Source organism: Mobula hypostoma, chromosome 13, assembly GCF_963921235.1.
Source record: "Mobula hypostoma chromosome 13, sMobHyp1.1, whole genome shotgun sequence".
Taxonomy (NCBI): Eukaryota; Metazoa; Chordata; class Chondrichthyes; order Myliobatiformes; family Myliobatidae; genus Mobula; species Mobula hypostoma.
The window spans coordinates 11,708,862-11,724,532 of NC_086109.1; the positions used below are offsets into that span (position 1 = coordinate 11,708,862).

Genomic DNA, 15,671 nt, shown 5'->3' on the forward strand with positions numbered 1-15,671 from the left:
ATCTTTGACAATCCTCTACACTATCTACAACACCACCAACCTTTGTGTCGTCTGCAAACTTGCCAACCCACCCTTCTACCCCCACATCCAGGTCGTTAATAAAAATCACGAAAAGTAGAAGTCCCAGAACAGATCCTTGTGGGACATCACTAGTCACAATCCTCCAATCTGAATGTACTCCCTCCACCACCACCCTCTGCCTTCTGCAGGCAAGCCAATTCTGAATCCACCTGGCCAAACTTCCCTGGATCCCATGCCTTCTAACTTTCTGAATAAGCCTACCGTGTGGAACCTTGTCAAATGCCTTACTAAAATCCATATAGATCACATCCACTGCACTACCCTCATCTATATGCCTGGTCACCTCCTCAAAGAACTCTGTCAGGCTTGTTAGACATGATCTGCCCTTCACAAAGCCATGCTGACTGTCCCTGATCAAACCATGATTCTCTGAATGCCTATAGATCCTATCTCTAAGAATCTTTTCCAACAGCTTTCCCACCACAGATGTAAGGCTCACTGGTCTATAATTACTCGGACTATCCCTACTACATTTTTTGAAGAAGGGAACAACATTCGCCTCTCTCCAATCCTCCGGTACCATTCCCGTGGACAACGAGGACATAAAGATCCTAGCCAGAGGCTCAGCAATCTCTTCTCTCGCCTCGTGGAGCAGCCTGGGGAATATTCCGTCAGGCCCCGGGGACTTATCTGTCCTAATGTATTTTAACAACTCCAACACCTCCTCTCCCTTAATAGCAGCTTGCCCCAGAACATCAACCTCACTCATATTGTCCTCACTATCATCAAGTTCCCTCTCATTGGTGAATACCGAAGAGAAGTATTCATTGAGGACCTCGCTCACTTCCACAGCCTCCAGGCACATCTTCCCACCTTTATCTCTAATCGGTCCTACCTTCACTCCTGTCATCCTTTCTTTCTTCACATAATTGAAGAATGCCTTGGGTTTTTCCTTTACCCTACTCGCCAAGGCCTTCTCATGCCCCCTTCTTGCTCTTCTCAGCCCCTTCTGAAGCTCCTTTCTTGCTTCCCTATATTCCTCAATAGACCCAGCTGATCCTTGCTTCCTAAACCTCATGTATGCTGCCTTCTTCCTCCTGACTAGATTTTCCACCTCACTTGTCACCCATGGTTCCTTCACCCTACCATTCTTTATCTTCCTCACCGGGACAAATTTATCCCTAACATCCTGCAAGAGATCTCTAAGCATCGACCACATGTCCATAGTACAATTCCCTGCAAAAACATCATCCCAATTCACACCCGCAAGTTCTAGCCTTATAGCCTCATAATTTGCCTTTCCCCAATTAAAAATTTTCCTGTCCTCTTTGATTCTATCCTTTTCCATGATAATGCTAAAGGCCAGGGAGCGGTGGTCACTGTCCCCCAGATGCTCACCCACTGAGAGATCTGTGACCTGACCCAATTCATTACCTAGTACTAGATCTAGTATGGCATTCCCCCTGGTCGGCCTGTCCACATACTGTGATAGGAATCCATCCTGGACACACTTAACAAACTCTGCCCCATCTAAACCCTTGGAACTAATCAGGTGCCAATCAATATTAGGGAAGTTAAAGTCACCCATGATAACAACCCTGTTATTTTTGTACCTTTCCAAAATCTGCCTCCCAATCTGCTCCTATGTATCTCTGCTGCTACCAGGGGGCCTATAGAATACCCCCAGTTTAAATTCAGACAAATAGTTTTCATAGAAATTTAACACTCATAGGGAATTTCCAATTTATAAAAGATTTCCAAATTACAAACTACAAAGGATTTCCTAAAACAAGTGCACGGTTATATGGTTTTAAGTGCAATTATTACAAACTAGAAGAACATACCAATGAGTTATTGCGAACAACTCTGATCTTTTGGAAAGGTCATGCAGCTGTGCTAGAAAGCTGAATTTAGCACTAAAACATCTCAGGCCCTGGAAAGCGAATATCCATGACAATATAGTCTTGATTCTTACTTTTCTTCAATAATATAACATCCACTATGAAAGATTCCCACCATCAAAGTCAAAGTAAATTTGTTATCAAAGTATCCTACATATATGTCACACATAGTACATTGAGACTCATTTTCACCATCTGACCCATGCTAACCTTTCACAGCTGCTATCAGGCAGCACATACAGACTTTCCACACCAGCAGGTTTAAGAACAGCTACTTTCCTTCAACTGTTTGGTTCTTGAACTAACCCGAACAATCTTAAGCACTACAATTCAGCAGTAGTATGAACACTTTGATAAAACTGTGCACTAAAATGAAGATTTTTCTTCTAATTGTGCTCTTGGAAAATAGTGTACAGTTTATGGGTGTTTTGTATGCTCATATGATGCGATGTGCCCGTAAAGTTGTCACAAATAAGTTTTTCATTGCACCTGTGCGTACATGTACTTGTCCAAAGTCAAAGCTTGACTTTGACTTTAACTTTCTCAGTTTTATCCTCACAGTTCTACTGCTAAAACTACTGATGTTTACAGGGTGCAGAACCCAGAATCCAACTGTTTACCCAACACTGTCTGCACCCACAAACCGTGATAGTGACAGTTAACTGGCTGTTCTCCATTCTACCATTACCTTTGACTTGGCGGTTGAACTGTTCCCTGAACTTCATAGGGCAGTGTAGGTGAAGGTGTTGTCAGAGCTGGAAAAACAATAACAATGTAAGTATTTCACAGACTATATAACTTTATATTCAGTAGAAGCGTAATGCATAAACACTAGAAAGTCTGCAGATGCTGGAAATCCAAAGCAACGCACACAAAATGCCGGAGGAACTCAGCAGGTCAGGCAGCATCTATTAGTAGATGTTTCAGGCCAAGACCCTTATTCAGGACTGAGAAGGAACGAAAAGATGCTAGAATAAAAAGGTGTGGGGAGGGGAAGGAGGCTAGTTTGCAGGGCTAAGTGCTGGCAGGATTAGTGGGGAGGGATGAATAGACAGGTGAATTGTGGAGGGAGCAATCCCTACAAAAAGCAGACTGGCGGGGAGGTAGAGATATGTTTAATGGTAGGATCCCTCTGCAGATGCTGGATATTGTGGAGGATAATGTGCTGGATGTGCAGGCTGATACATAACGCATTTAATGATAAAATTTTGTCTTTATAAATTTGATTTTATATTCTTCTAGACGAAACTCACATAAAGTTTATTGTGTTTGGGTTGATTGGGTTTATATTCCTCCTTTGACAAAGTGAGACCTACCATAGTGTCAGGTCCAATCGGTAGAGATTGGACAAACTGTTGGAGTGTAGTGACATGGTGAACATTTTACTCAACTATTGATCCAGTCTTTATTCAACTATTAATTCATTCAAGCTATTATTAGTTTGGTTAATGAACCGCAGGCACCAATACCAGTAACACAATAGCAACCGAGGAATTTAATAAATCTGGCTAAAATGCTAACCTGAAACCAATATATAAAAATGTATCTAATTCAATGGCACTCTTTTTTTTGGAAGGAATTCTATTCCCCTTTAAATGTATCCCCAGGCTCATAGCAATATTATTGTCTCTTATTTGCTTTCCGAAATTGCTGGCAAGTGTACAAACTTCCTGCGGGATTGCAGGAAAGATGATACATATATCAGTACTGACTGCTGAAATGGGCATTCTACTCCACACTCCAACACAGCAAGAGACTACATGTGGACAGTAGGAAAGGAATTACATTCTGACTGTCTTAAGAAGACATAAGAGCAAAATTAGGCCACTTGGCCCATCAAGTCTGCTCTGCTATTCCATCATGGCTGATTTATTACCCCTCTCAACCCCATTCTCTTGCCTTCTCCCCATAACCTTTGACACCCTGACTAATCAAGAACCTATCAAGCTCTGTTTTAAATGTATACAGTGGCTTCCACAGCCATCCGTGGCATTGAATTCCTCAGATTCACCACCTGCTGGCTCTGGAAATTCCTCCTCATCTCTGTTCTAATTGGACCAATTGGACGTTCCTCTGTTCCGGACTCACTCACCACAGAAACAATTCTGTCCGGATCCACCTGTGAAAGTTTTGTATCTGGTGCAATCTCTGCCTCGTGATTGTTCAGCAAGGAGGAGGAGCTTTCAAAACTGCACTGTGAACCTTGCGTCCCTTTGCGTGGGAGAAGACTGTTGTACACAATAAATAGGAGTATAAACATCTCCCAAACTACATACTAGCCAGACCAATCAAGCATCTCCTGCCCCACCTAGGCAGAATCTGTGGGTCCTACATCAGCCAGCTCAAAATGCATTTAACTAATGTGGAATTAGGTCACCTTTCATCTCAGACAGGACATAAATCTGAGGATATATTTTACTGCTTCCCTCTGTTTAGGATTATAATATTTTGTTGTAGAGAGGTGGCCTATTGTTCATCCTGCCTTTCTGTCCATACCATCTCGCAATGCTACCTCCATAAGACTGCAAGGCTAATCTATTTCTCTCAGCCCCAATCTCCTATACCACTTTATGCCCTGACCAATCAAAACTCTATCAACCCCTGCCTTAAATATAGACCATAAGACATAGGAGCAGAATTAGGCCATCTGGCCCATCGAGTCTGCTCCACCATTCAATCCTGGCTGATCCTTTTTTTCTATCTCCTCCTCAGCCCGAGTTCCCGGCCTTCTCCCTGTAACCTTTGATGCCATGTCCAGTCAAGAACCTATTAATTCTTGCCTTAAATACGCCCAAAGACCTGGCCTCCACAGCTGCGTGTGGCAACCAATTCCACAAATTCACCACCCTTCGGCTTAAGAGACTCAACCTCCACGGCTGCCTGTGGCAATTTATTCCACAGATTCTACACTCTATGCCTAAATAAATTCCTCCATATCTCTATTCTAAATGGCCATCCCTCTATTCTAATGCTGCGTCCTCTGGTTTTAGACACTCCCAGCACAGGAAGCATCCTCTCCACATTCAATCCATCGAGGCCTTTCAGCATTTGCCAGGTTTCAATGAGATCCTCCCTCATTCTTCTGAACTCCAGTGAGTATAGACTCAGAACCATCAAACACATCTCATATAAGTCTTTTAATCTCTGAATCATTTTCATGAACCTCCTTTGAATCCTCTCCAATGTCAGCAATTTCCTAGATAACTGGCCCAAAACTGCCCAGTGAGGCCTCGCCAGTGCTTTATAAAATCTTAATATTACATCCTTCCTTTTACATTCTGGTCCTCTTGAAATGAATGCAACCATCACTTTTGCCTCCCTCACCACAGACTCCTGCAAATTAACATTTAAGGAATATTGCATGAGCTTTCCTAAGTCCCCTTGCATCTCAATTTCTTTTTGTATTTTCTTGCCATTTAGAAAATTACCCTTTTATTTCCTCTATCGAAGTGCATGACCTTACACTTCCCAGCACAGTATTCCATCTGCCACTTCTTTGCCCACTCTCCTAATCTGTCTAAGTCCTTCTGTAGCCTAATGCTTCTTCAAAACTACTTGCCACTCCACCTATCTTCATGACAGCTGCAAATCTGGCCACAAAACCATTAATTCCATCTTCCAAATCATTGACATATAACATGAAAATAAGCGATCTCAACACAGACCCTCTGGAACAGCACTAGTCACTGGTAACCAACCAGAAAAGGCTCTCTTTATTCCCACCCTTTTCCTCCTGCAAATCAGCTAATGCTCTATCCATGCTGGTGTTTGCTTGCAATGCCATGGGCGCTTAACTTGTTAAGCAGCCTCATGCGTGACACCTTGTTGAAGGCCTTCTGAAAATCCAAGCACACAACATCCACTGATTTTCCTTTGTCTATCCCGCTTGTTATTTCTTCAAAGAATTCCAACAGATTTGTCAGGCAAGATTTTTCCTTACTGAAACCATACTGACTATCGCCTATTTTATCATGTGCCCCCAAGTACTCGAAACCACATTCTTAACAATTAATTCCAACATCTTCCCAACCACCAAGATCAGAGTACTGGCCTGTAATTTTATTTCTTGTGCCTCTCTCCCTTCTTGAAGTGTAGAGTGACGTTCACAATTTTCCAGTCCTCTGCGGCTCTGCTGTCATCCCTGCTAGTGTTCCCTTTCTATCAATTTTGACCAGCTCCTCTCCCATGCTTCTGTAATTCCTTTTGCTGCACTGTAATATTGATAGATCTGACTTCAGCTTCTCCTTCTCTAATTGTAGGGTGAATTCTATTATATTACGATCACTAGCCCCTAAGGGTTCCTTTACCTTAAGCTCTCTAATCTATTCCAGTTCATTGCACAGCACCCAATCCACAATAGCTAATCCACTAGTAGGCTCAATTACAAGCTGCTCTATGAAGCCATCACATAATTATTCTGCGAATTTCCCCCTTGGGATTCAGCACCAACCTGATCTTTCCAATCCACCTGTATATTGAAATCCATGATGACTATGGTAACAACACACATAAAAGTTGCTGGTGAACGCAGCAGGCCAGGCAGCATCTCTAGGAAGAGGTACAGTTGACGTTTCGGGCCGAGATCCTTCCAAAGGGTCCTGACGAAGGGTCTCGGCCTAAAACGTCGACTGTACCTCTTCCTAGAGATGCTGCCTGGCCTGCTGCATTCACCAGCAACTTTTATGTGTGTTGCTTGAAATTCCAGCATCTGCAGATTTCCTCGTGTTTGCATGACTATGGTAACATTGCCCTTTTGACATGCATTTTCTATCTCTTGTTGTAATTTGTAGACTACTACTGTTCAGAGGTCTGTTTATAACTCCTATCAGGGTCTTTCTACCCTTGCATTTTCTTAGCTCTACCCACAACGATTCTACACCTTCTGATCCCATGTCACCTCTTTTTAATGATTTGATTTTACTTATTACCAATAGAGCCTCCCCACCCCCTTGCCCTACCTGCTTGTCCTTTTGATCTCCCGTCTGAATGTTCCCTGCTATTCATAGAGTCATTGTGTTTTAGAAAGTTACTTTGTGGAATCAAGTCTTTTAGGACCACAGAGTCCACGGCAACTATCAAACACCTAATTGCACTATTCCTTCCCATCTTCTGATCAGCTGTGTCCTCCCTCACCCCATTGCCTCACCTGTTACTCACCTGCCAAATAAATACAGTGGCCAATTAATCTACAAAACCTGTACACCTTTGGGATATTAGAAGACTAAGGAAACCCACATAGTTGTAGGAAAAATGTGCAAACTCCACAGAGACAAGATGGAAGTCAGGTCATTGGAGCAACAAGGCAGCAGCTTTGCTAACTGTTCCAATGTGCTCTTACAATTAATGTAGTGAGATAGTCCCAACCATTATACGTGAATTCACACATCAGATTAGTAAAATTGAGAACAATGCAATCTTTCTACATTTGTCCTTTAACATGACAGTAGTACATTTAAATGAACTATAATTTGTTCATTCATTATGTGCCATATCGTATGATTGTTCTTGGCAAATTTTTTGTACATAAGTTGTTTGCCTTTGCCTTTGTCTGGGCAGCGTCCTTACAAGATGGGTGATCCCAGCCAATATCAATAGTCTTTAGAGTTTGACTGCCTGGGCATCAGTGGTTGCATTACCAGGACTTGTGATAGGTACCTGCTGCTTGTATGACCATCCACCACCTGCTACCATGGCTTCATGTGATCCTCATCTGGGGGCTAAGCAGATACTACACCTTGCGCAAGGGTGAGCTGTAGGCTAGCAGAGGGAAGGAGTGCTTTCTACCTCTTTTGGTAGAGACTTTTCTCCATGTCTCCACCCAAGAGCTGTTATTACTTATTTTAAAGAAGCTCCTGTGCAGAAGGCATATATCCAGCTCTACTTCTCAGAATTCCTCCCTTCCTTTTACATGCTGGCTAAAAAAAATCCTTGAAGTTTCTTCCAAAAACATTGAATTTTAACTCAAAATAGGTATCTAAATTTGCAGCAACACACATAAAAGCTGCTGGTGAACGCAGCAGGCCAGGCAGCATCTATAGGAAGAAGTACAGTCGACGTTTCGGCCCGAGACCCTTCGTCAGGACTAACTGAAAGAAGATCTCCCCCTCCCCCTCCCACTTTCAAATCTCTTACTAGCTCTTCTTTCGGTTAGTCCTGACGAAGGGTGTCGGTCCAAAATGTCGACCATACCTCTTCCTATAGATGCTGCCTGGCCTTCTGCGTTCACCAGCAACTTTTATGTATGTTGCTTGAAATTCCAGCATCTGCAGATTTCCTCATGTTTGCGTATCTAAATTTGCAATTGTTTAGAAAAATGGCAGTAAGCCAGCAAAGTATTGCTTATTTATAACCATTTAATCAATCCCTTCTCTAAATTAGAGTGCTGCCCTATTGTTAGGGTGTATTCTGGAATGATGCAATATAGCAAATATTAATTTCATTAGCAACCAGACTTCAGATCTGAATGTGGACTGTAGATTGAATTTAAAATGCAGTTGAGAACAATGGTCTTCCTGGAGATACAGACTGAGGTTAATTGCAAACCAGGAAACACCCATTCACCTGAGATGAATGCATATGCCTAAATATAGCGCAGAATGACACTCATTTTGGGCATGTTGTTGTGAAGATCTAGGTATCTGAAACTGTGTACAACTCAAAGGAAGCATTATGAATGCATTGTCACCAGAGAAATTCTGCTGTTGTTACCTTTGTTCTTTAACATGTAAAATATGATCTAATGTTGGTTCAAGAGGCCTCTTCCAAGAATGTCTCCTGTATAATGCCTGCTTGTTTTGCTCAATAAAAACTTCTATGTCCACGAGCTTCAATGTGACTCCGGAGACTTCATTCACAGTCACAACGCTCATCTTACCTTCTGTAATATTCAAGTGTAACTCAGCCATTTTGTCAAAACCGAAGCTTGTAATACCACACCAGTAATGCCCTGTGTCCCTGATTGTTAGTTGGGTCATGGTAATGAAAAGTTCTGCAGTGGTTTGGTTGTCCATAATTGTGATTCTTTTGTCTGTGCCATCCTGCTGGTTGTTTGAACGGGCAATAACACTGCACGATCTCCAGCTGGACCCCTTGCACAAGTACTTTGCGTAGTTTTTGTAATAGGCATGATACTGGCATCTTATGGTGACCGTTTCTCCTACCGTTCCAAATACTTGCTTTGGCCCGGTTATACCAGCTGCAAGTAAAAGAGCACATTTTAATATTTTTTGCTTGGTTTTAATTGCCACATATACCAAGAAACAGTTAAAAACTTGTCTTGCGTAATACAAGTCTAATCTACACAGTGCTTTGAGGTAGAATGAGGTAAAGCAATAACAATGCAGAATAAATTGGAAAAACCACTGAAAATTGCTGTGCAGGTGAATGATAAAGTGCAAGATCGTAACAAGATAGCTGCGAGGCCAAGAGTCCATTGTACTTTACAAGAGATCTGCTCAAGAATCTGAAAATAATTTGAGTGCAGTTCCTTAGACACTGTGCTAAGAAACTGGAGCTGGAGTGTGATGACTTCCGGTTCATATGGAAGAATGAAAAAGTGATGGGTAGGAGCTACAGGAAGGTAGTGACCCTAAGTTGCAGAAGGGAGATACCTGGGTGACTGCCAGGAGAGGAAAATAGAATACGAGTCAGTACAGAGTGTCCCCATGGCCGTTCCCCTCAATAATAAATGTAATGTATGGACCTATTCCTTTTAGAGCAATGACTCCCTTTAGCACTAGGTATGGACTGTCTCTGCATGCATATTGATCTGTGTCTATGCATGTATATTGATCTGTGTCTATGCATGTATATTGATCTGTGTCTATGCATGTATACTGATCCGTTGTCTACGCATGCACATTGACCTGTTGGCTATGCATGCGTATTGTTCCATCTCTCTCACTGCAATGCGAATACACCAGTTAAAGCCATCTCCCATATACGTGCTTTTATTTACTTGATGTGCAGTTGCAAAGGCACAACGAGTTGGCAATGTGTATGAACCTGAATGTCAGAAAATATCTTGAACTGCACTGACAGTTACAGGACGAGACAGTGAGAGGAGAGAGTTAAACAGTACAGAGAAGGCTGCCACAGACACTAACAAAGGGTCGCGTGAGTAGCTGCGTAGAACACAGTGAAACACAGCAATAGCTTTAGTCAAAATTTAATAGTGCTACTGAAAGCTGGAGGTCATATATTGAGAGGGTTGAACTGTATTGTAAGGCAAATGATGTGGATGAGCAAAAAAATAGTCCCAGGCTTCTTAGCTTAATGGGTGCTAGGACATACAGTCTCTTGTGCAACCTAGTAACCCTTAAAAAACCAGTCAGCTGGCTCTGTGGCTCAGAAGGGAAGAGTGGAAAAGAAAAGTGCAACAGTGATAGGGGTTTCCATAGTTAGAGGGGTAGGCACAAGATTCTATGGACACGCTTCAGATACCTGAATGGTAGGTTGCCTATCAGATGCCAGGGTCAGAGATCTTGGATTGGGTCCACACCATTCTAAAAGGGGAGGGTGAGCAGCTAGAAGTCGTGGTACATATTGGTACCAACAACACAATTGGAAAAGGAAGGAGATTCTGAAGAGAGGATATAGGGAGCTTGGAAGAAAGCTGAAAAGCAGGACCTCCAGGCATAATCTCTGGATTGCTGCCTGTGCCACAAGCCAATGGAGATAAGAATAGGGTGACTTGGCAGATGAATGCGTGGCTGAGCAATTTGTTCAGGGGCAGCATCTCTGAGTTCTCTTCTGGAGCAAGTGTGACCTGCAGAAAAAGGACAGTTTACACCTGAACCCAAGGGGGACCAATATCCTTGCAGGCAGGTTTGCTACTGCTGTTGGGAGGGCTTAAACTAATTTGACAGAGAGATGGGAACCAGAGGATGGGGAAGTTGGTATATAAGCGGATGCAGTGTGTGGTGTTACTGTAAAGAAGTGCAGGCAGATGATAGGGCAAAGTTGAAGTGTAACATGGGAGCAAAATCTAACAGGGTGATGAACACAGGACTGAAGGTGTTATATTTCATTGCGTGCAATTTATGGAATAAGACAGATGATCTTGTAGTGCTGCTAGAGATTGCCAGGTACAACATTGTGGGCATCACTGAGCCGTGGCTAAAAGAAGATCCTAGCTGGGAGCTTAACATCTAAGGATTCATATCGTATCGAAAGGACAATTAGGCAGAGGGGTTGGGTGGCCGGGTTGGTAAAAAAAAAATCTAGAAAGAGGTACATAGGATCACGGATGTAGAGTTCTTGTCGGTAAAGTTAAGAAAATGCAAGGGTAAAAGGACCCTGAAGGGAGTTATATACAGGCCTCCAAACAGTAGCCAGGATGTGGGATATAAATTACAATGGGAGATAGAAAAGGCATGTAAAGAGGGGATATTACGATAATCATGGGGGTTTCAGTATGCAGGTAGATTGGGGATAATAGGTTGTTGCTGGAGCCCAAGAGAGGGTATTTATAGAATGCCCATTGTTTGGTTTTTGAGAACATCTTGTGGTTGAGCCCACTTAGGAAAAGGTAATTCTGGATTGGGTATTGTGTAATAAACCAGATTTGATTAGGGAAGCGGAACAAGTGCTACACATGCCCTTACACTTCCTCCCTTACCACCATTCAGGGCCCCAAACAGTCCTTCCAGGTGAGGCAACACTTCACCTGTGAGTCGACTGGGGTGATATACTGCGTCCGGTGCTCCCGATGTGGCCTTTTATATATTGGCGAGACCCGACGCAGACTGGGAGATCGCTTTGCTGAACACCTACGCTCTGTCCGCCAGAGAAAGCAGGATCTCCCAGTGGCCACACATTTTAATTCCACATCCCATTCCCATTCTGACATGTCTATCCACAGCCTCCTCTACTGTAAAGATGAAGCCACACTCAGGTTGGAGGAACAACACCTTATATTCCGTCTGGGTCGCCTCCAACCTGATGGCATGAACATCAACTTCTCTAACTTCCGCTAATGCCCCACCTCCCTCTCGTACCCCATCTGTTACTTATTTTTATACACACATTCTTTCTCTCACTCTCTTTTTTCTCCCTCTGTCCCTCTGAATATACCTCTTGCCCATCCTCTGGGTCACCCCCCCCCCCGTCTTTCTTCCCGGACCTCCTGTCCCATGATCCTCTTGTATCCCCTTCTGCCTATCACCTGTCCAGCTCTCGGCTCCATCCCTCCTCCTCCTGTCTTCTCCTATCATTTTGCATCTCCCCCTCCCCCTCCAGCTTTCAAATCCCTTACTCACTCTTCCTTCAGTTAGTCCTGACGAAGGGTCTCGGCCTGAAACGTCGACTGCGCTTCTTCCTATAGATGCTGCCTGGCCTGCTGCGTTCACCAGCAACTTTGATGTATGTTACATCAGTAATACCTACTGGCTTCTTGATATACAGGATGGTGTCCTGTGGGGGGCATGCCTTCTTCTGATGGTCAAAAGTTGGTTCTGTTGTGATTGTCTAGTTTAGAAACTGCAGCTACTTTTCTCATTGTTTAGCTGCCTTGGTGTCCAGTTTCATATATCCTGACTATATAAAATAACACGTGGAAGGGGCTTGCTCTCTCCTCTTTTGTTTAACTCAAAGGTGCACATGGCCATTGGGAAGGTATGCTCTGTGCACTCTTTTAGCTAAGTAATGTTTGTTGAATATTTAGCTTTGTAGTGTCTGTAACCTGGAGAACATACTGTAAATGTTTCATTGAATGTTTTACTCTTTGTAAATTAATGTCTAATATACCTATTCATGGAGACCAGAAAACCATAAGACCTAGGAGCAGAATTAGGCCATTCAGCCCATCGAGTCCACTCCGCTGTCCCATCATGGCTGATCCCAGATCCCACTCAACCCCATACACCTGCCCTCTTGCCATATCCTTTGATGTCCTGATCGATCAGGAAATGATCAACCTCCACCTTAAATATACCTATGGACTTGGCCTCCACCACAGCCAGTGGCAGAACAGTCCACAGATTCACTACTCCCTGGCTAAAAAAAAAAAATTCCTCCTTACTTCCATTTTAAAAGATCACCCCTCAACTTTGAGGCTGTGCCCTCTAGTTCTGGATAGCCCCACCATTGGAAACATCCTCTCCACATCCACCCTTTCTAGTCCTTTCAACATTCAGTAGGTTTCAATGAGATCTCCTGCATTCTTCTAAATTCTAGAGAATTTGGCCCCAAACTGCCAAATGTTCCTCTTATGTTAACCCCTTAGTTCCTGGAACCATCCCTGTGAACCTCCTCTGGACTCCTCCAATGACAACACATTCTTTCTGAGATATGGGGCCCAAAATTGTTGACAATACTCCAAGTGTGACCTGATTAGTGTCTGATAAAGGCTTAGCATTATCTCCTTGTTTTCATATTCTATTCTCCTTGAAATAAATGCCAACATTGCATTTGCCTTCTTTACCACAGACTCCACCTGTAAATTAACCTTCTGGGAGTCTTGCACAAGGACTCCTAGTCCCTCTGTACCTGTGATGTTTGAACCTTCTCCCCATTTAGGTAATAGTCAACACTATTGTTCCTTTTACCAAAATGTATTATCATATATTTCCGAACACCGTATTTTATCTGCCACTTTTTTTGCCCACTTTTCCAATTTGTCTAAGTCCTGCTGCAATTGCATTGCTTCCTCAATACTACCTACCCTTCCAGCTGTCTTCGTATCATTCACAATCTTTGCCTCAAAGTCATCAATTCCATTATTTAAATCATGGACAAACGTAGCAGTCCCAATACTGGCCCCTGAGGAACACCACTAGTCACAGACAAACAACCAGAAAAGGCCCCTTTTATTCCCTCTCGCTGCTTTCTGCCTGTCAGCCTTTCTGCTATCCACGCCAGTATCGTTCTGGTAATGCCATAAGATTTTATCTAGTTAAGCAGCCTCATGTGGAACCTTATCAAATGCCTTCTGAAAATGCAAGTTAATGACACCCACTGCTTCTCCTTTGGCCACCCTGCTTGTTACTTCCTTGAAGAATTCTAACAGATTTGTCAGGCAAGATTTCCCTTTACAAAAACCATGCTGACTTTGACTTATTTTAACATTAGTCTCCAAGTACCCTGAAGTCTCACCCTTAATAATAGACTCCAATGCTTTCCCAACCACTGAGATTAGGCTAACTGGACAATAATTTCCTTTCTATATCATTAGCCGAACCCACAAACCTGATTCAACATTACAGATAGACTGAACTGCTGTTTCAGAGAAGGCTAAAGGTGGGAGGGGTTGGGAGGGGTGCTGTCTGTGTTTCATGATAAACGCTTTGTGGTGCTCAGATGTGGCAATTTTGTTGCACTCTCATTCCCCCTGACTCAAAAAATCTAATGATTAAGTGCCGACTGTTCAACTTACCAGGAGAGTTCTTCGCTGTGATCCTGTCAGCAGTTTACATACCACCAAAAGATGACACTAATCAGGGGCTCAAAATATTAAATACTGCCATTGCCAAACAAGAAACAGTCCGCCCAGACAAATTTCAAATCATGGTCAGGAAGTTCAGTCAGGATTGTTTGAGGAAATCTCTGCCCAGTTATCATCAGCATACAGCCTACAGCACCAGGGGTCTCAACACAGCTATACTATGATAAAGAACACCTACTGTTCCATGCCCAGACCACATTTTGGGAAATCTGATCGCCTGGCTGTTCTTCTTCTACCTGTATATTGCCAGAGTCTAACGAGCAGATCCAGAGATTGTTGCCTTTTGCACATTGGCTCTTTGTTCATCCTGTTGGGCGCAGTCTCATTGATTCTATTATGTTTCTTCAGTTTACTGAGTATGCCAGTAAGAAAAAAATCTCAGTGTCGTATATGGTGACATATAGAGTATGTACATGGGAAATAAATTTACTTCGAACTTTGATCGGAAATGGTCTTTCTGGAATGGCTCTGGAAGACTGGAAAATTACTCTTTAAGAAGGGATGGAGGTGAAAGAAAGGACATTGGAGGCCAGGACTCCAGATGTTGGAATCCATTTTCAAGAATGAGGTTTCAGGATACTTGGAGGCACATGATAAAATAGGCCAAAGTCAGCATGGTTTTCTTTAAGGGAATCTTGCCTGACAAATCTGTTCGAATTCTGGAGGAAGTAACAAGCAGGATAGACAAGGGAGAGTCAGTGGATGTCATTTACTTGGATTTTTGGAAGGCCTTTGACAAGGAGTCACCCATGAGGCTGATAAAGAAGCTAAGAGCCCATAGTAGTATAGGAAGGATACTTGCATGGATAGAAAATTGGCTGATTGGTGGGAGGCAAGGAGTAAGAAATAGGAAGCTTTTTCTGGATGGCTGATTGTAAATAATGGTGTTCTGTTCTGTTATATGTCACTGATTTGGATGACATAGAAACATAGAAAATAGGTGCAGGAGTAGGCCATTTGGCCCTTCGACCCTGCACTGCCATTCAGTATGATCATGGCTGATCATCCAACTCAGAACCCTGTACCAGCCTTCCCTCCATAACCCTTGATCCCTTTAGCCACAAGGGCCATATCTAACTCCCTCTTAAATATAGCCAATGAACTGGCCTCAACTGTTTCCTGTGGCAGAGAATTCCACAGATTCACCACTTTCTGTGTGAAGAAGTTTTTCCTAATCTCGGTCCTAAAAGGCTTCCCCTTTATCCTCAAACTGTGACCCCTCGTTCTGGACTTCCCCAACATCGGGAACATGTCAGAACTGATTACTTTGTGGTGAAATTTGCAGACAATATGAAGATAGGTGGAGG

General features: G+C 43.0%; 1 protein-coding gene across 1 annotated transcript in view; it reads right to left on the reverse strand.

Moving 5' to 3' along the window:
- LOC134355905 (CMRF35-like molecule 5) overlaps positions 1-15,671 on the reverse strand; it is a 41,407-nt gene that overhangs the window by 19,665 nt on the left and 6,071 nt on the right. Inside the window, exons 2-3 of the mRNA XM_063066438.1 lie at positions 8,797-9,117; positions 2,611-2,677 (exon numbers count right to left, since the gene is read on the reverse strand). Coding sequence (XP_062922508.1) covers positions 2,611-2,677; positions 8,797-9,117 — 388 coding nt within the window. The remainder of the gene's footprint in view (positions 1-2,610; positions 2,678-8,796; positions 9,118-15,671) is intronic.